Source organism: Paramisgurnus dabryanus, chromosome 21 (genome assembly GCF_030506205.2).
Source record: "Paramisgurnus dabryanus chromosome 21, PD_genome_1.1, whole genome shotgun sequence".
NCBI lineage: Eukaryota > Metazoa > Chordata > Actinopteri > Cypriniformes > Cobitidae > Paramisgurnus > Paramisgurnus dabryanus.
In genome coordinates, this window is record NC_133357.1 from 3276578 (window position 1) to 3297928 (window position 21351).

General features: G+C 36.5%; 2 protein-coding genes across 3 annotated transcripts; both read right to left on the reverse strand.

Moving 5' to 3' along the window:
- Positions 1-254: 254 nt before the first annotated feature.
- csad (cysteine sulfinic acid decarboxylase) lies at positions 255-12722 on the reverse strand. Of its 2 annotated transcripts, none has more exons than XM_065285308.2 (14): positions 12636-12722; positions 8587-8711; positions 8365-8491; positions 8171-8261; positions 7624-7846; positions 5721-5800; positions 5586-5640; positions 5169-5285; positions 4913-4977; positions 4512-4593; positions 4081-4280; positions 2563-2614; positions 2391-2480; positions 255-2283 (listed from the first exon to the last, which is right to left on the reverse strand). In XM_065285308.2, the coding sequence occupies exons 1-14, from the start codon at positions 12655-12657 to the stop codon at positions 2110-2112; spliced, it is 1503 nt and encodes a 500-aa protein (XP_065141380.1). In that variant the 5' UTR covers positions 12658-12722; the 3' UTR covers positions 255-2109. The 2 variants fall into 2 exon arrangements, with proteins under 2 accessions (XP_065141380.1, XP_073669063.1); XM_073812962.1 differs by lacking the exon at positions 12636-12722 and adding an exon at positions 9472-9857.
- Positions 12723-14452: 1730 nt separating this feature from the next.
- On the reverse strand, positions 14453-19074 carry LOC135775247 (uncharacterized). The gene is made up of 4 exons (XM_065285311.2): positions 18929-19074; positions 15262-15624; positions 15088-15153; positions 14453-15000 (listed from the first exon to the last, which is right to left on the reverse strand). Exons 2-4 carry the CDS (start codon positions 15584-15586, stop codon positions 14720-14722), a joined length of 672 nt encoding a protein of 223 aa, XP_065141383.1. The 5' UTR covers positions 15587-15624; positions 18929-19074; the 3' UTR covers positions 14453-14719.
- Between the last annotated feature and the right edge of the window lie 2277 nt (positions 19075-21351).

Here is a 21351-nt window from a genome sequence, read left to right on the forward strand (position 1 = left end):
ATGGGCTGCTTCCGGTGTAAATAAACTCCACGTTTCAACATCCAGTGTTATGAAGAAATGATTTATTATTGTGTAAAATGCTGAGCAATAAATCAACTGCTTGCTTGACGTTTTACGAATTTTGCGCAGACTTTTATTATGCCTTACATGGTTTTTTTTTTTTTTTTTGAATGCACTGGACAATTTTAAGGTCTCAAAAAACAAACTGAAATAAAATAGATTTTAGTTTAACAAAAAAAAAAGTGTTAAAAAAAAGGCTGTGAACAATCTGACGCAGTTTGTGTATAACAGATAATGTAGTGTATAACAGATAATGTAATTTTTTGGGATTTAATTTTCTACATAAAATCATGTTACATTATATAAAGAACATTTTGTGAAAATATAATCTTAATATCTTTAATATTTACTGATGTCATTGAAATTAAAAACTATGAGTGAAATCAAATTAGATTATGAGACTTTAGTCTGGATTTCACGGACAGGGTCACAATGTTTATATATGTAAGAAATAATTGACAATATGCCATTGGATTATTCGTAAATAATGCACACCCGAAGGTGGGAATTTTCTAATTATTCAAAGGATCAGAGTCAATTATTGTGCTTATACCATGGTTACCACAAACACTGCTATGGTGGTTATTTTAAGACATTTGACCGGGTCACACGGTGTGCATTTATGGAAAAATAAAGCATACTTGTGGAACAAGTTGCACTGGTAGCACCTTTGTATAACATCAACTAATTTATAAAGTATCCTTGGACACCAACACAAAATAAAAATAGTACATTGGACAAAACATTACAATAAAATAACAGGAATGTCAATTGTATCAAAAAATTAAACAAACAAAGACAAATGATATACAAATTTTGAAAAAGATATTGCATTTTTAAACATAACAGTTTTATGTGTTGTTAAATATTATTAATTTAATACCATGTATAAAATGTCTATATCACCAGAAATGGTGTCCTAAAATATCACAGTCTAAATGACAGACTTGTGAAAGAGACAGTTTACCCAAAAATAACAATTCTGTCATAATTTACTCACTCTTGAGTTATTCAAAACTTGTATGAGTTTATTCTGTTGAACACAAAAGAAGACATTTTGATAAATGATGGCAACCACCACACAGTTGACAGCACCCATTGACTTTTAGGAAAAACAAATACTATGGATGTCAATGGATACCATTAACCGTGCACCATCATTTATCAAAATGTCTTCTTTTGTGTTCAAAAAATAAAGAAACTCATACAGGAAGGCTACAGAACAACATGAAGGTGAGTAAATAACGAAAGTTTCAATTTTGGGTGAATTATCCCTTAAAGTCACAGTTTTTGTGAGAGGATTCAAAAAGAGGGTGTGTGCTTGAAGAGACATTGGAAAGAAGGAGTCTAATTAACATGGTTTAAATCACTTACAGCAACTTAAACAATGATTTTTTTCATTTTTATATGAACAAGAATCTATTAGATCCATTGACTTTAAAAGCATGTCCTATATGTAAAGGGGACATTTCACAAGACTCGTTTGTGTATGTATGTATGTATGTATGTTCTAGCTCAAAATATCATATAGATAATTTACTATAGCATGGTAAAATTGCCACTTTGTAGGTTTTAGCAAAAATGTGTTCGTTTTGGGTGTCCTTTTAAATGCAAATGAGCTGATCTCTGCCCTTATTGGCAGTGGTTGGATAGTGCAGATTAAGAGCGGGATTATCACATTCTGACATCACAAGAGGAGCCAAATTTCAATGACCTATTTTCAATGACCTATGTTTGTAGAGAATGGTTTACCAAAACTAAAACTAACTGGGTTGTTCTTTAACAATTTTTTAGGTTGATAGGTTGTGGACCCAATTATAGCACTTAAACATGGAAAAAGTCAAATTTTCATGATATGTCCCCTATAAAAATATAGCAGAGTGTGTGGTGCATCAGTTAAGGGACATCTATCAGTGATTATTTTATATACTTCCTCTACATATATCTAATCTCATTATAATTAGGATTTTTACATTTTAAGACAATTGCTCAATTCAAAAGTGGATGTAAAAATAGCTACTACAAGGCAATATACATATTTTTAACTAATTACAGGTCTTTGCCTAGTCTCTCTATCTCATTAAGAAGGAAATCCATGTCTTTAGTGGTGAGCTGAGGAGAAACAACAACCATCCGGAAGAAGTTGACGTATCCATCCATAGGCTGGTAGCCCACCATCGTTGTTCCACATTTCACCATTCTTTCTTTGATGATTGGTGCCACCTGGTGGTGAAGATTGAGAATTATATTAGAATTATTGTACAAAAATCCTCTGACCAAAAAAAAACTTTAATATTTTGTCAGGCTGTACACATGTAAACAACACCAACCTTTGATAGTTTTTCCTGATAATCTATGCTGTTCTCTTTCCCTCTCAGACTGGGAGGTATATACCAGAAACAGACGTTCACAAACTGCCTCTGTTAGTAAAAACATTTACAACCATATAAAATATATTTTTATATAAACAAGCACACTGTAGGACTGCATACAGTACATTACCTCAGACACCAGCTGAAAATGTTCCCTCTTCTTCATTTCTGCCACTAAATACCTAGTTCGAGTTACAAATAAAGAGTGCTGAAAGTCCGCAATTCAAAAATGGATAATTTTGACCCATACAATGTATTGTTGGATATTGCTGCAAATATACCCGTGCGACTTATGACTGGTTTTCTGGTCCAGGGTCACATATTATATATCATATCAATAACATACAATCATTATTAAAGCAACACACCCACATTTTGGGAAAGATAAGTCCGTACATACCTTTCTCATCTCCGTGTGCGTGCTGTAAATCTGTCTGACGCAGCCCCTGCTAGCTTAGCTTAGCACAAAGACTGGAAGTGAATGGCTCCAGCTAGCATAATGCTCCCAATAAGTGACAAAATAACGCGAACATTTTCCTATTTATGTGTTGTGATTTGTATAGTCACACTGTGTACAAATAACAAGGTCATATGAGAGACAGCCAGCTTTAAACAGTATACATACTGGGAACTATATTCTCAGAAGGCGAAGCACTGCTACTTGGGCGGAGTGATTTGTACAACTCTGACCGAACTCTCTGCTCCTCACCAGAGATGGCTGTGTCTCATATGACCTTGTTATTTGTTCACAGTGTGACTATACAAATCACAACACATAAATAGGAAAATGTTCTCGTTATTTTGTCATTTATTGGGAGCAGTATGCTAGCTGGAGCCATTCACTTCCAGTCTTTGTGCTAAGCTAAGCTAGCGGGGGCTGCGTCGGACAGAGTTACAGCACGCACGGAGATGTGAAAAGTATGTGTGGACTTATCTAAATCTGCGGGATACGGTGAATAAGCTAAATTCCGGTTGTGCCTCATAAGTCTTGAAAAGTGAAGCTGCTGGCTCTTTGATCGCCCCCCCCAGTGGCTGGCTGCAGTACAAGTCATAACCCCGCCCTCTCCATTTAAACGAATGGGACTTTGCTCTAAATAAAAAATATTTACACTTCCAATTAAAGTTTCAGAAAGATGGTTTTGGTCCTTTCAAGTAGTTGTTATCACGCTGATATAAGTGTTCATTTTTGTGATAAGTTTCATTTTAGCTAGAAATTTGATGCTATAGAAACGGGGCGTGTCGTTAAGATTGGCATGGTTGAATTGGTCGCGCGAGTGTTTGGGCGGAAAATTGATACCGCGGCCCCACCTCTGGCTCCATGAACAATTCCTTCTGCGCATGCCTTGGCATGACCATGGTCGGACATTTTTGGCTTCAATTCATTACAATGGAGAGAGGCGATGTCGAGTCATCCATCTTTTTTTTACCGTCTATGCTAAATTCCCAAAATGTGGGTGTGTTCCTTTAACTTCTGAATCCCACAAATGGCTAATCAGAAACAAGTATCACAGAGAGTGGAAACTAATATTTTTATTCAACTACACGGTGATTAATTACAAAATGCACAAAATGCAATATAAAACTTTTTTTATAATTTATTTTATTAAATTATTATTTATTAATCAAAAACATACTAGTGCACCATTACCTTGCAAGGGAAAATGCCTTGTCTACACGCTCTGCAAATCCATGCGATCCAATTGCCTTCCACATCAACCAAAGCTTCAAACAATCCACCTTACGGCCACACTGGATAGATTTGTCTCCCGTGTCTAGGCTTGTATCGTAAAACTTGTCTTGTTGGAACAAGTAGGTTGCTTTTGAACTGTGACAGTGCATCAGCAGATCCTACGGGGAAAAAATTGCATGTCAGAATTGTATTCATAGTAACAAAAACTTTGGTTGGTAAAACTTGGCAAGTGCACACCCTGTACTGTATGTGAGCATTTCAATCTGCTATATTTACAATAGTTACTTCTAAGTAAAAAACACAACTTATATTTGACTGAATACTGCAAGTTATTTGCAAAGACAATGTAGACTTTGTCTACAACGCTACATTTCACAGAACTTTCTTACCGTGGTGTCTCTAAACAAAACCACAGAGCACTGCAGGCCAGCGAGAAGCATTTTGTGGGGGTTCCAGGTCACAGAGTTGGCTCTGAGTAATACAAAAACATATTTTTTTTAAATGACACAGTCAAAGATGAGCCATTCTTTTGTCAAGACAAGGGTTCCCTTTGTCATTGTGAATAAGTTCATATACTTCTCACAGCCAAAACACCAGCATAAAGATTAAATATAAAAAACATGGTTATACTGTATACATGCTAGATTAATATAGTATACTTTGTGTCACTGTCATCCATGAGTCCAAAAAAAGAGGTACACATTTTTGGCAAAGATTTTGTTCAGAATGAGTGCTAAAACTATTTCCCCGAGGCCTTGTTCTGTCAGCTCATAGTGCATGGAGTTCAAACCTTTCTATTCCAGAGACCAGATGTCTGTGTTTTTTGGAGAACAGCACGCTTCCACCCCATGCAGCCTGTAAATGAGAGAGGATGGGATCCAGATTGTATATGTTGGAAAGCAAAATTATAATACGTCTAGAGCTTAATAAGTGCATACAACAGCATACCTACAGTATAGTGCTGAGGCACAAGCATATACTGTATGCAAAGACAAGCAGTGACTTGACTGGATTGCGTAATTTTTATGTATGGCTACTACACGTACGTCAACATGCATCCAGATGCCGTTTCTTTCGCTTATGTTAGCGATTTGGTTCAGAGGATCAAAGGCGCCCTGCACTGTTGTGCCTGCTGTGGCATTGACAAAAAATGGCACAGCATCCTGAAGGAAAGACATTGGAAAGCAATGTTAACCTTCGGCCTTTAGATACTTAAAGTAATAGTTCATGCAAAAATTAAACTTCTGTCATCATTTACTCGACCTCATGTTGTTCCAAACCAATGTGAAGCCAAAAATAAAAACAGAAAAAAAGTAAAGTGTTTGGAACGAGATGAAGGTAAATAAATGATGACTGCAGATTTAATTCCAGCTTATTTCTTTTAAAATGTTCAAATAAAAATCCTAACATATACAGAATGCTTCAATTTACCATATTGATTATGTGGGAATTTGAATAGTTACTTGGGATTTTGCCAGCACGATTTTTGCCTCCAGATCCTCTGGTATCATGCTGCCCCTATGATGTAACAAGAAGCAGAATTTGATAAAGTGAACCAGTGGTCTCCTGACACATGCTAGAAACTAAAACTCACGTACCTCTCATCCGCCTTCACGACAAAAACATTCTCCGTCCCAATACCAAGAAAAGCAGCTGCTTTCATCATGGAGTAATGACTCTGAAAGAAAAAAAATTGATAATAAAAAATACTCAATATATATTTATATCCACAATTTAACGCCATTCACACAGCACTTTGGTCCAAGAAAATTTCCCGTAAATTGGTAGAAAGGCTTCTGTGTGAACAAAAACACGTCCCACACGTAAATGTTTTGGGATAGCTCCCGTAAAGAGGAACCAAGTACCATTTCCGTAACATTCACGGAAACCATTCTGTGTGAAGCAAACAAGATGCAGAAATAATGCCAGGATGTCAGGATTCCTACACCTTAGTTAACTTCAAATTCAAGGACCTTTCAAGGACTTTTCAGGTCCAAAACCCTCAAATTCAAGGACACATTTCAAGTGAGAACAAGGTTACATCGTGTTACCTTTTAAGATACATTGTTATAGTTCCTTTTCAAGGGAACTCGTGCTGGGTCAGTGCGGTGACACTTTAGGGACGCCTCAGAGGGTAAGTGCGTCTGAATGTGTCTAATTCCACCAATGGCGAAGCTTAACAACAAAGACATGGTGACGCGGGAGCCAGGGAGTATATCGCTATCTGAAATATTGCCAAAGACGGCGTAACAGGGACAAAGGAAGTATGACAAGGGAGACGCAGCGTCTCGTTCCCTTCTAAGGGAACAACAGTTACATATGTAACCCGAGATGTTTTCATGTGTCAAACACAACTATGCAAAAAAGCATTTTGGTATGAATCAACATTCGCATACAGAAGATAAAAGGATTTAAAGCAAACAGTTCAGCACGTGTGCTTAAAAAGTCTAGAATTTTTCTGATATTATCCAACACTACACAGGGAATAATATGAATTTTTTTTGCCAGAAAACTTCTTGCATAAAATAGATTCAACCACTTTCAATGACCTGTATCTATGTATGTATATTTTCAAAAACTTCCCAGGGCCTTGAATTTTTTTCCCTTAGATTCACAAACTTTCAAGGATTTCCAGGACCCGTGGGAACGCTGGTTTTGGTTCAGCTCTTTGACAAAGGGATTTAAATCCAGATCAACATTTACAAAGAGAAATGTCGGCAAACTGGACTGAAGCAGAGATCAGGGAGCTCGTATACGCGCTGAAGCCGAGATCATTGACCAGTATGACAGAACAGCACATTACGCGCTCCTTATGATCTTGTCATAAACGAAAATGCACTAACAGTGTGAATCAGTCCCTCCAGAAAAACGTGATTATGCGATTGCATGATTCAACGCATAATCAGCCAAAGTCCGTATATTTATGCGGGGGCCGCATTTTTTCAAATACTCCGCACTTTCGCAGCATAAATTGCAGATTTCCGTGCGCAAAATACGGGGCTTGCATGATTTCATAATCCCCGCATTTTCGAAGCATACATATATTTTAACAGAAAGTTGAAAAATTTTGCATTTGCTTCACACAAGCGCAGCCATGTCCCTTGTTGCCATGGGAACGTTATGAAGTGACGTGATTATGTGATGTGAACATCACTGAAAAGCTGCAAACAGTTTTTGCAAGTTCCCTGCAATTTTTGCAAGTTCCCACAATTTCATCGCATAAAATTGCATAAATATCCTGCATATTCCATCGCATTTTTTAAGAAAACGTGCCACAAGATCAAGAATTTTGCCCGCAACAATCACAAAAAAAATAGTTTTTTGGAAGGACTGATGAATGAACCAAAAATCAAAGTCCCGGATGCATTTTCAGTAATCTCTGTGTGAAAAGGGCTTATGTAAATTGTCATTTTAACATAAAATTATTTGAAAACCTGGAATGGAAATGGAGTAAATTGAAAACTATTCTTTTAAGGGCCCTTTAAAAACTCTTTACTGTACCTGCTGTGATGTAAATATGGCCAGGCGCGGTATGGCCCACAATCCTTGTGTCTTCACATTGGGGAAGGCCCAGTATCGTGCGGTATTCATGGCGTACATGTTGGATATAGATCCACCTGGACAAAATATTCCATCTCCTTCTGACCATCCAACCAGAGATCGAAGCTTCCTAAGCACCTCCTCCTCCATCAGGACAAACACTGGAGCCACTTCATAGGTATATCTGTAATGACATCCAACTAAGTATATTGTCTAATGGCCATGATATATGCATGCGTTTGAATCTTAACATTTCAGCGAAACCAGCAGCTTTGTGTTGGTACCATCTGATAACTTCAAGTGCAGATAAGTTACTTATTACTATGACAGTATGAGTTTAATGGAAAACTATTGCATCAAAGAGTAACAGTGTACAGTTTACTCAAAGTGTCAGATTGATGCAATGTTTTTTTTTTTTTGATTTTTGCTGATGAACAGATTAAAGCACTTGCAAACTTATATACTTTATGAACTAGAGATCTTCTTAAATAACTTCATCATGACGTACTGGCTGGTGTTGAGTGTCTCAGTGAGGAATCGTCCCGTCAATGCATGGTAGTCTATACCAGCAAACAGCTGATTGAAGAACCGAGGATGACCTATCATAAAAAAAGCCTTATTACAAGTTGCATGTAGTGATGTAGTGGTTAAGAAAAAACATTGAAAACCAGCATCAGTACATCACTGATGAATGTAACATACAAGTTTTAACGCTGTATTTCGCCACATCCTTCACCCTTTTCAGTAACTGTTCGTGAGATTCTCCATGATCCCTAAGCTCCAGATCCAGTAGAGATCTCAGCTGATCTGGATCTTTCCACTCACACACCTGTGGATGTAATAGACACACACACTTATGACCTCAAGATACAAGATAAGATAGGAAGACACGAAAGTTGATAAATTAGATGATAAACTCTCAACCTTCTCTTTTATGTCAGTTCCCTTGTGAAGTATCTCCTCCACAATCACTTTAAAAGACTCGGTAAGGAACAACGTCCCATCTGAATCATATGAATCTTCAATGTGGACAAAGCCGTTCGTATACTCTGTGAAATTCATAGAACATCTCTTATCATATAGACCAGTAAGTTAATAACCCCTACAAAATTGACCATGGTTTAACAACCAATTAAACGTGGTTACATTGTAAAACAATTTATCAAATTCTCATGAAACGTCCCTGTTTCAGCAGTGCTTTCTTTATTCGGCGCTGCAAGAAACGACAAACGGATGACGTCAAAGTACCGCGAGAGCGATTCGAAAAATCTTATTGAGTAATCAAGTTTCGACTAGCTCTCGCGGTACTTTGACCTCATCCGCCTAGAACCGAACACACCTAATGTCAACACACAGTGGCCGTTTCTCAATCGGAAGGCTGCATACATATGATTTAGTTTTAGAATATTAACAATTACAAAGTTGACTAATATTCTTCATTTCATCATAAATTGTTGTGAATGACTTGCGAACTTAAATAAACCAGGCTTGATGACGTATGCAGTCTGCATATGCGACCTCTGGTGGCTGCAGGCAGCCTTCCGAACGAGAAACGGTCGGCCAGGAGAGATGGAAAGTGATGCCAAGAGAGCAGCGGCTGGGTGTGTCAACTGTGTAATTACAATTGAGGTCCACACACAGCCTTATCACTTTGAACCTTTGGACCCTCGCGTGCATACAGGAGAAGGTGATGACGAACCAGATGAAGTCTCGCACTAGCGTTTTTAAAATAACTATTTTAAGTTTATCTTTAATATAAACTCTGACGTACTTACTGTACTTTGAACACTCCTATTAATACAAACTAACCTGTATTGCGTCTTTCTTCAAAAGAAGACGATCTGCGAAACCGGATTGCACTAGTCCCCAATTCACAAGAGTGTCCGGTAAAAATGTTCCTTACAAACATATTTTCCGTGTGTGTTTGAGGGCCACCGCAAACCAGCACATTGCACCCAAACTTCACATCTGGTCGTGTCGCGGGGAAACGAAAATAACACTTTTGTGTTGCACTGAACAATGCACGAGCCATGACTATAAGTTAAACAACAACACCGAGTGATGATACTAGTGACACTTTGCACATATAAATACTGCAATAGCTCGTGCAAATCACGGCGCAGTGATTGGTTTAGACGAGTCGTTTCTCATGAATAATGCTAAAAAAACTGTGACGTGCATTCGCAGTTTGTGACAGCTATTACTGATGTGCAACAACACGTACATCTGTTAACATCTAAAAAATGTGTTGTTGACCTCCATGACACTTTAACTATGGGTTTTCTAGTAACCGTACTGTAATTTAATCATAGGCTTTATTCAATAAGCTGGGTTATTTTCAAAACAGCATTGGGTCAAAAAGGGACAAACCCCGGCACTGGATTGTAATTTACATGGGTTGGGTGGTTTCAACCCCAAAATATGTTTTTTAAACCTATAGCTGGGTCATATATAAACACTTCTGGGTTAAAGGATTATTTCACTTTCTAAAAAAACTCCAGATAGTTTACTCACCCCCATGTCATTCAAAATGTTGATGTCTTTCTTTTTTAGTCGGGAAGAAATAAAGTTTTTTTGTGGAAAACATTCCAGGATTTTTCTCAATTTAATAGACTTTATTAAACCTCAACAGCTTCAAAGTGCTCTAAACAATCGCAACTGAGGCATGATTGTCATTTTCGGCAAGAAAAAAAAACACTTTTAAAATCATAAGCCATGTGACGCGCCAGCACGACCTTACGTAATGCGTAATAATGTCGAATTATGTCTTTGTGTCAGTTTATTGTTAAAATGGTCTGCAAATGTGCATTTCACATTTGTCAAAAGTGACCTTTCAACGTTCTTATGCATTACGTAAGGTCGGCTAGTGCGTCACACGGCTGGTGCAAGATGAGAAATTGTGGTTTAAAAATGCATATTTTTTATTTTTCTTGGAGAAAATGACAATCGGTTTGCTAGATAAGACCCTTATGCCTCGGTTGGGATTGTTTAAAGTCCATTTAAGCATTTTAAAAACACTTTAAAAAAAACTTAATTTCTTCTCGACCGAACAAAGAAAGACATCTACATTTTAGATGACATGGGGGTGAGTAAATTATCAAGGTTTTTTTTTAAGAAAGTCGAATATTCCTTTCATTTAACCCAATGGCTGCTTTTCTCCCTTTTTACCCAAGGCTGGGTTGAAAATAACCCAGCATTTTTAAACATGAAAGGTTACTACATATTTACCAAAACAAATCAACAGCACGCACATAAACTGGGACAAAAACAAAAATCATAAAAATTCAGGCTAAAACAAGAAAAACAGGCTATAAAAAATAATATACACTGAATCTCCAAAAGTATATAAAAAAGCATTGTGGACTTTTAAACGATTTTTGATATTTTTGAAGCTTCTGTGTTCTTACTTTTAAATATATTTTCTACTATACTTTTAATACTGGAAAAAGGTGGTAAGCTGGAAGCTGGTTTAAGCTTTGTATAGTTAGAACCCCAGTCATGTTTTTGAATGGTCATGCATCATTTTCTCAGTTGTCGCTGAGACAGGAGAAATACAGATTTCAGTGTTGCACCTCCTTCTTTCAATGATGTAAAAATCATCATTTTGCATCATTGAAAGAAGGAAGTGCAATATCTTTGTTGAGGGAGTGGGACTACAGACACCCCTTTTCTCTGTCAAATAGGCACCAAATTCTAAATGTATGTTACTTTTCGACAACAAATATGACACACTTTCAATAAAGATTAATGTTTCTACGGGTGAAATGCTCCTTTAAGGTGGCAACTGGTTTAAGCTAGTTCTCCCAACATGGCAAAGCTGGTCAAGCTGTTAGGGTCAGCTTGTCCAGTTTAAAAAGAGAACCAAAACACAGCTAAACAAGGCTGAGAGACCAGTTAAATCCAGCTCACCAGCTTTTTTCAGTAGTTCGTAGAACAACAATATTAAAGCAACACCAAAGAGGTTTTTTTTACCTTAAAATAACGTTTCCAAAAAAGTTTCATTGGTTAATCCACTCAAAACAGGGTGAATGGCACTTTCACATTCGCTTTGCAGCCCTCTATCGGCCAAAACCGCACTAAAGAAGTTTCCAACTGTCGGATAGTGGTCCTGTAGTTCGAGTGAAAACTTCAAAAACTTGCTTTACGTCCGACCTACAATCCAATCAGAGCCAGCTACGCTGCAGTATTTACGACAGTGCTAATGAACAATTACGCGTCTAACCTGTAGGGGGAGCAAAGAGCAATAACTCTTTAGTGCTGCTTAGCAACGAACAGTAGGGTTTCTTCCAAAGCGTCTAATTCAATCAGAATTTACTATCCACTATTTTAAACTGCTAATATAATACTTTTTATTTTATAATTCCAGCCTTATGCTTGAGTCTTTTGTTGTTACTCAAGTATTATACACCATGCATAGATTAAACAGAAGCACCAATCACAGTACAGTATATCATAAGAGAAACGTCATCAACGCCCAAATTCTTTAACTTTTTTCCTGCTGGAAAATGGAAATATGACACCGGTGCAAGCTGGCTCAAAGAGAGAAAAGAGAGATTACGCTAAAATATGCAAAATTTTTGCTAATCCAGAATCAAACAATCTTAAGCAAGACATTGTTGCCAATGTGCTGATGCTCGACAAACAATGAAGTTCTTTTCTAACTGTGCTCGAACTAAGACAGGCATCATGTCAGCACTCTTTACAATGCGTCCATTGTGTCAAACTTATATATGTCCACCCCGAGCCCCTGCAACTTTTCCCTTCACTTTTACGACTTTGCACGCGCGCACGAGCTTATACAGTAACAGTGCAGTACTGCATCATCAGAGACAAAATGCAACATGCAGCAAAACTGAGAAAGGAATGCATATGAAAGAACACGTCATGTATGCATGCATCAGCAAAACTAAGAAATGCAGTGCATATGAAAGAAAACTTCGTGCATGCATAATATAACAAAGAAAACGTCTCACCTTTAGATACAGATGAATTCATTCTGATGTGTTTTCTTTCTTCCTTAGTATATGAAGTGTCTACTGTATGTGATGTTGCACAGTAGACCTCTAGAGTCCAGCATATATATGTGCATGCGCACGCATATCGTCATTCAAGTGACAGTCTAATTGGATTAAAGTGATGTGGGTGTGTCAACATAAATCAATCTTTAACTTATAAAATTGCTTTCTAGTCCAAGTAGTCCACTTATATGCTATTTTAAGTATATATTTAGGTAACCTCATTATTATTTATGGTGGTTTAAAGAATATTTGCTGAGGATATTTACAGTCTTTATTGCATGTTGCCTGCACTATTTACTGAGGGGGTCCTGCATCTCATCTGTAAAATTATGCAAATGAGATCTGCACCCCAACAACCATCAAGACTGAAAAATAGGGTAATAGTTGTGATGCCTTAAAGAAAAGGACAATGTTCAATATCTTCCAAACTTTGCAGTGTTGTTCTAAGTTGACGTTAGACTTTACATTTGCTGATTAAAGATATATCCCCCCCTCCTATGTTTGTCCAATTGTGCAATGATCCCCCACACACTCACTCACAAGATTGAATGGAATTTCCCCGGGTTCAAAAAGGGTTTGCATGTATGGATCAAAAGCAATCTGATGTGTGAAAACACTTACTTAAGGAAACAGGAAATGTTTGTATGCAAATATCCTTGAGGATATGCTCGACTGGTTCAATTATTTAAAACCTTTAATTAGGAAAAATCACTAAAGATGACATTTAGCAGCCTAGAAATGTTTAGGAGTGCCTAAACATTTACACTAAAAACTGAACACTGTGAATGGGTATGAAATTAGACATGCAGATGACACAGAAGATAAAAATACAATGATTGTGACATTAGGAGTCATTTATTCACATTAAGAATATTCCAAGAGACAGATTTTATGAGCTTAAGCTTATAAAACAACAAACAAAACTTAAACAAATATCAAAAATAAACCTTTATAGGTTAAACTTAAATCCCATAATGAAAATAATTATTTTTATTTTCTTTTACATTAAATGATCCCATCACCTTTAACCTAAATCATGTACAAAACACAATTGATATGTACATGTAGCAAAACATCATTAGCTGCAATGGAGGGAAGAATACACAAATCTTTTTTTTTTATTAATTAAAGCATGATTTGACATTGAAATGAAGGCTTTCATATCTGGTTGCAAGGTTAAAAATGTTTTATAATCCAAAAGTAAAAAATAAATGTTTAATTACCAGCCTGCGCAATGGAATTGTACAAAGCTCCACCTCTAAACCCATCACCTGCTTGGCATGCAAAACAAGGGTGAACAAGGGTGAACACGGGTGAACCACCCGGGTGAAAATACATCAGGGTGAAACAACGTGATACTTGCCGAGAGACCAAAGGTCGTTGCAATGTTGCCAGATAGCGGTCTCTGTTGGAACATAAAATCCTTTTAAACTCCTGTCATGAATGTAAGGCTTTTCTTATCTGTTCACTGAATTGAATTTTAAGTGTAAAACCAGATAAAAAGCTTTCACATTTGTTTTTCTTGAAAAAAGGAAATGTATCGTTTTGCAGATTAAAGCTGGGATGCCATAGTACAAAGCAGGTTCACCTGAGAAAAAGTTATATCATGAAATACATGTACAGATAGTGCAAACACATCTTAAAAAATAGGAATGTACATGGTAATTGACCTCATGTGAAAATTATGGAAACAAAAAATAATGCCAAGAGACAAACAGAAACACAAAAATGCTACACACACACAGCTCAACTGGTTATTTCAGTCATACCTCCTTTAAAAAGAAATTATGGATCACACAATAAAAGACTTAATTTAAGCAAACAATGTCTAAACAAAAGTTTAGACATTAAGAACCATCTGAAATACCCGCTTGATATTCTAAGCTGTTGCGCTTGAGCTTATATCGTACTTTAATATACCCTTAATAAACAAACAACAACCATAAAGCAGTAAACATTATCTATTGTAACTGTCTAGCAGTTATAGCTCCCTCTAGTGGTGTGTCTAAGTGCTACTTTAATGAGTGCTCTCACAGGCCTCAGTTGTTTTCCAGCAAAAAGTTTATTTTCCGGGGGTCCACGCCGTTCTCCTCTTGGGTTAAGAGGTTATAGAGACAGAATGCTGTGGCCCCATCCCTCTCGCGCATGCTCCATCGTCGCAACATGGCAAAAACGCGTTCGGTGTGTAATTTGTTATCCTCCTCGATCTGCTGAAGAGTAGTGGTGCTCATTTCCAGTGCCATAATGCCCACCTCCCTCCAGCTGTTCCCAATGCATCGGGCGACCTTCATCATCTCCTTCTCGGTCACCATTCTGGAATCTGCAGGAAAGAATTTATGGAAATCAAAATGAGGCTGCAGTTTGGGAAGGAGGCTATCATGAAAGATGCAAAACAGGCGTGACTCACTGGTCATGCATGGCTGCTCGCTGAGAACATTGTTTTCCAGCTCTGTTTTTCTTTTTGCTGTTGTTTCTGAAAAGATAACAATTAAATAATATATAATCTAAACATCATACTATTACAATATTGACTTCACTTTACATTATCTGATTTACAGTGATCGTGTGTTGGTTGTCATACCTATAGATTTTGGGGCTTTTCGTTTGTTGATTGACAGGTCTTGAAGCACCTCTAGTTTTGGAAATGTGTCTTGCATGTCTTGTCTTCTCAGCAACCTTAGGAATTCCAGTGCACTTTTGTTGCCTTTGTGAATCACATAATCCAGGATATCCCGAACCTGCTTTGATCGGTTATTAATGTCTTTGATGTTGTTGTATTCATTATTGGACAGTATGTTTAGTGAATGGCAATGCTGCAGGACAAAATCCGAATCTTCCCTTAGGGTTTCTATAAGAAATGCCTTTCGACTCAAAATGAGCTTAGTGCCATCTACTGGTCCACCCATTGCTTCTTATCATTGAATAGTGATGTGAGGACTTCTGCCTGTAACAAAATGTAAAGTAAAGATTAGCATGTTTTTGTAATAAGTTATGAGATTTTAATGAAATAAAGTCAAAATGCATTAACCATCTGATTTTTGTCACATTTCACATATCAGGATGTAAACATATCAGTACCTAAATGGTATATACCAGGGGTCTCCAACCTTTTTTTGAGCAAGAGCTACCACAATAGATAAAACCATATGGATGAGGGCTACTTTTTAGTCTACTTAAGACCTTTTTGTTTTACTTGTTGATTTTATTTTATTTTACTTGTTGATATGTTTTATCACTGTTTAAAATGTTAACACGCATAAAAGAAGCCAAGCTAATACAAAAATATGTAATAAATAAATATTAAAATTGAGGCTATAAATAGTGCACCTCACAGACCATGGGCACCATGTTTGAGACCACTTGTTATGGGGGTAATTTTGCTGATATTATTGAAAATGGACAGACTAAAAGTCACAAATAGATATTACAACTTGTAAATACAATTTGTAGATCTTGTTTTACATTTGTGGATGAAGAGGACTGTGTTTGTGGATTTTTAAAAATATCTGCCAATGGGGTGAGAATTTTTTCTTGAATTAAGCTTTTAAGAAAAACATTAACTTATTTTTCTTTTTTTTCCTCACCCCATTGGCAGATATTTTTGCTTGTTTTATGCACAAAATCACTAAAATTTGATATTTTTGGTCTAAAAACTAGACTTATTTTATTAGGTCATTTTGCTCATCAAGAAAAAGCATCTTAAAGGAACAGTATGTAAGAAATTTATATAAATTAATCATAAAATGGCCCTGATATGTCACTTAACATAAAAAAATCATTTTCATTTCAAATACTTATATCACTGACAACAGTGGTCTGGCCAGGATATTGTCATTTAAAAAGTGGAGTTGCAGCCCTCAACTAGGGATGCTCCGGGCACTCGCTAAATTTGCCGATCTCATGAGCCGATCTTTCTGTTTAACTTTTGTCATCATAGCGTTCCTGATGCGGCTGCAATTAGAGACCATTTTACACAGTGTGAGCATTTTGTAACCCGTTGCCCATGTGTGACGTGAAGATTTTGCGTATTTTCTATGAAGACGCGCTCCGGTCCTCAGCGCGATGCATCTTCACATCCCTATCAAACAGCGTATACAACACATATCTATCGCGGACAATTGCATCCTCATGCCGAAAGTTTATTACTTGCATTCGTTTTAAAGTTTTGAAGGTTTAAACTTCCATTTTCCTCACAGCTGCTCCGGTTTGCGGACACCCGCCGCACGCATACACAGCAGCCTGTAATCAGTGCACGTGAACAGAGCGATCTCTCTCTCACGTCTTAAAGCTGCAGTAACCTAATTTATCTCTCAATAAAATCACTCTCTGCTCTTGACTAAATAACTTTTATACTTCATACGAATGCGTGTATATTCATTCATACAGTAAAGACTGTGAAGTGTTTTATTTGAATTACTTTTAACAGACATAAACCTTTTTAAAGGCATATTACATTTCTCTTTGCAAGCAGAAATATTTGTTCTGCTTATTTATTTGATTCTCTATTAAAACAATAATATAACTAATTTATAGTTAGTTTCATTTCTACAAATGGTGCAAACTCTGCTAGATTATAGATAAAAGATTCCACTGCCATCCTGTGATCGGCACTGATCGGCGATCGGCAGATCATGATCTTGGTGATCGGTAATCGGTGATCGGCCCCAAAAATGCTGATCGGAGCATTTCTACCCTCAACTGATGTTTATGTTGTCATTTTGTGTATTGGCCACCAGTTGTGTGATTGCAGTACCAGTTTTGGCCACATATACATACTGTTCCTTTAATTTAATATTTGTACTGAAAACAAGACAAAAATGCTAAGTAAGAAAGCCATTTTTATAGTGCAAAAAATGACCTTCAAGAAAAAATGTACTTAGTATTTTTGTCTTGTTTTCAGTAAAAATATCTAAAAATTCTTAAATTAAGATGTATTTTCTTGATGAGCAAAACGACCCAAGAAAATAAGTCTAGTTTTAGTGGAGATTTGGGGCATAAAACAAGCAAAAAAAATCTGCAAATGGGGTAAGCAAAAAATCTTGAACATTTTTAAACACTAAATTCAAGAAAAGTTGAAGAAAAAATTGCTTACCCCATTGGCAGATTTTTTTGCTTGTTTTATGCACAAAATCTTAAAACTTATGGACTTAAAACTTATTTCTTGGATTGTTTTGCTCATCAAGAAAAAGCATCTTATTTTAAGAATTTTTAGATATTTTTACTGAAAATAAGACAAAAAATATTTTTTTTTTTGCAGTGTATATACTATATAAGGACTTTTGTGACCATTTTTTCTGACGGTATTGTCTTTGTAATTTATAGTTTTGACATGCGTCTACCCCATTGTCTTATAATAAATTTAGAAAATAAGAATTTATTTATAATAAAAAGTTACTGATGACAATAAAGATCCAGAATTACTGTCAAATACTAGCAATTACACTGGTCTTATGAATATTGAAGGAAATGAAATGGGGCCATATATTTTTTTATGATATACGACTGAACTACGCCCTCCCACTTGCTTCTGCATCATTGGTGGAGGTAAACTCAAGGAAGAGAGAGCGGTATCTCTTCATGTACGATGGACTGCCATTGGCAACTTGTTGTTTTTAATAAACTGCAGGTGGTTTGTGATCACACTTTAAATTATAAACGTGCATAACAGTGCACTGTTAATAACTGCACGCGCTTATCACGCACAAACTCATCTCAGTATTTATATTGTATTCATATGCAGCCCATGTCGTTTAAACTGCATCTAACGTAAGGGACTTCCCAAACCATGCACTACTAGAGATGCGTCTATTTTGTTTACAGAAAAGGCCATTACACATGTTGTATTCATTTTCTGTGTGCTGTTATTGATACACACGAGTTATTGCATAAACTGAATCATTTACATACACACCGACTTTAATTTATTGCATCTGTATCAGCAAGAACGAGCGCGAAAACGGAAGAGAACAAAGACGTGCACATGTATCATTGATGCGCAACATTTTGCGCTTTCACTTACGATGCGTTTAAAATTGTAACACCTTGTAACCGTTTATACGCGCCTTTTTTAACTAACATTACTCCACGCGCTAGCATTGTTTTTCCGAGTATCTGTTGTTATTATGACGTAGAAACCGAAAGAAGAAGATGCGCGTGTTTGGGAATACTCCCTAAAACATCACATGAAAGCACCTGCGGTCATAAAAGATCAAGTATTTTCATAAAAGATGAAAGAAAATGTGGTTTACCTTGAACTGACGGACCGAAAATGTTTAAGCTCATCCACACACTTCCTCTGAATGAAATTTGATATTGATAATAGAACTGCACTGCCCCCACATGGAAAAAAAGAGGGGTGTGCATATTAAACATGTGTGTCATTTTGGTTACATGTAAACATTCGTATTTAGCAAATCATTTCCTGATGCGAAAACTGAAAGACTTGTTTTTCTCTTATTGAAAAAGATGCAGCTTGGTCCATGGTGACTTTAGTCATGTTAGACATAAATCTATGATGAAAGCTATAATGAGTCATGAATGAGTGTGTTATGATGAAAGGCAATAAACTTCTGCACTTTCAGTGAGTCTATAGTCAGTTGAAGGGAGTACTCGTGCTGAAATGCTGAGACATCAAGAATAATTTTAGTGATGACAAAATTTGTTTTATAATGGTGACACTCAGGCGTTTTATTGTTAGGATGTTATCTCAATTAAAAGGCGAAACAACAAAGCATTGCAGACTGTACTTTATTAAGAAGACTACACTCTAAAAAAAATGCTTTGTCAAAAAGAGACAAACCCAACCCATTGGATTGTATTTTAGCATACAATCTACAAACAAACGGTGCTGAATTGGTTCGTAATCATAGAGGAACCATTTTAAGTGCCATATAGCACCGATGAAGTACCGGTAATGATGGGAGAAACGAAGCAATTGAACCATTTGATTAAGAATTGATTAAGTTTTTCGAAGCCTTCGAAACACCCCACACGCTGGCTACACCTGCTGGTCAAAATAGTGTAAAGCAGATATGTCCAAAAAAAATTCACTTTTTTTTCAAAAAAATAGCAAGATTTTTATTAAATATGTTTAAAAAAATTATTTTACTTAATTAAGACATAATTCAAAGTGTATTATCTGTTTTTAGTTTTGTTTAGGGCAAACAAACCATTAAAACTAACTTCCCTTTTAATTATGCTTATTTTTGTCATTAAATCTGTCTATAAACAAAAAGTAAACAAAATGGTAGTGTTTTAGTCAGAAGGATGAATGTTTTATGAACATGCACCCGAGTTCTCCTAAACCATGGGTGGGGAACCCTGGTCCTGGAGGGCCACTGCCCTGCACAGTTTAGTTCCAACCCTAATTAAACACACCAGAAAAATCTAATTAAAGTCTTCAGGATTATTAGGAAATGAAATTCAGGTGTGTTTGATTAGGGTTGTAACTAAACTTTGCAGGAAAGTGGCCCTCCAGGACCCAGGGTTCCACACTCCTGTCCTAAACATATTAGACACTGGTCTTTTGTGATCAACTCCCCCTAGTGGTGAATCATCGGATTTTCGAAACGTTTCGAAACAGTTATGACGTAATGAAGCCTCGTTTGCTAAAATCACGTGACTTGTCCAGTTTGAAACAAGCTCCGAACCAATTCATTTGAAACAAAAGATTCGTAAAAGTTTCGAAGACTCAGAAGCAGTGCTTCGAAAGCAACCATCTATAAGTAATGTGAAAAATAGGTCATTGAAATTTGTCTCCCCTTGTGATGTCAGAAGGGGATAATACCAGTGGCGGCCGGTGACTTCTTTTTTTGTCACAACATGCATGTTGCCCGTCATATGTGTGGTTCGTAATTTCAAAATATGTGTTCTGCGCGTCGAGTGATCCTATCTAGTGTCTTGTCATAATAAGTGCCTGCTGCAGATGCGTCTAAAGTGTTTATGATAAAATAGACACTTGCGTCTCAGAGTTTACTGTTAAGGGAGTGTCTTGTGTCTATTTTGTGAAAGTGAGCGTCTCTTTTATCACAAATGGTTTTGACACATGTGCAGCAGGCACTTATTTTGACTAAACACGTGATGCACATGGTTTACATGACGCAACAAATATATTTTGTGCCCCTCGGATGAGCAGTCACAAGCCGCCACTGGATAATAGTGCCCCTTAATCGGCATCCAACCACTTTATCTCTTAATAATAGTGTTCATTTCATATCATACCCAAACATATTTTTGTGCATTTCAAAAACCATGTTGTCCAAAAATAAGGTATATGTGAAAGGAGCACAATAGATTACATATCTGACCCTGGACCACAAAACAGTCATAAGGGTCAGTATTTTATACGGAGATTTATAATTACATCATAAGAAAGTTGAATAAATAAGCTTTTCATTGATGAATGGCTTGTTAGGATAGGTCAATATTTGGCTGAGATACAATATTTAAAAATCTCAGTGTGCAAAATAAATCAAAATATAATATACATTTTTGATACATTTATAGTAGGAAATGTACAAAATCTCTTCATGGAACATGATCTGCACTTAATATCTTAATGATTTTTGGTATAAAAATGTCAATCATTTTGACCCATAAAATATTGTTGGCTATTTCTACAAATATGACTCATGACTGGTTTTGTGGTCAAGGCTGACATATGATTCACATA

What these genes read in the sequence shown, in the direction of transcription:
- csad (XM_073812962.1), bottom strand. Translation starts at nt 9,694, where the DNA reads ATGGCTCGTGCATTGTTCAGTGCAACACAAAAGTGTTATTTTCGTTTC. An exon ending in TGAAGAAAGACGCAATACAG is followed by an intron (nt 8,712 to 9,471) that starts GTTAGTTTGTAT and finishes TGAATTTCACAG; the next exon opens with AGTATACGAACGGCTTTGTC. An exon ending in CTGGTCTCTGGAATAGAAAG is followed by an intron (nt 4,594 to 4,912) that starts GTTTGAACTCCA and finishes TGTATTACTCAG; the next exon opens with AGCCAACTCTGTGACCTGGA.
- LOC135775247 (XM_065285311.2), bottom strand. Translation starts at nt 15,586, where the DNA reads ATGGGTGGACCAGTAGATGGCACTAAGCTCATTTTGAGTCGAAAGGCA. An exon ending in AAAAGCCCCAAAATCTATAG is followed by an intron (nt 15,154 to 15,261) that starts GTATGACAACCA and finishes TTATCTTTTCAG; the next exon opens with AAACAACAGCAAAAAGAAAA. An exon ending in CGAGCAGCCATGCATGACCA is followed by an intron (nt 15,001 to 15,087) that starts GTGAGTCACGCC and finishes TCTTTCCTGCAG; the next exon opens with ATTCCAGAATGGTGACCGAG.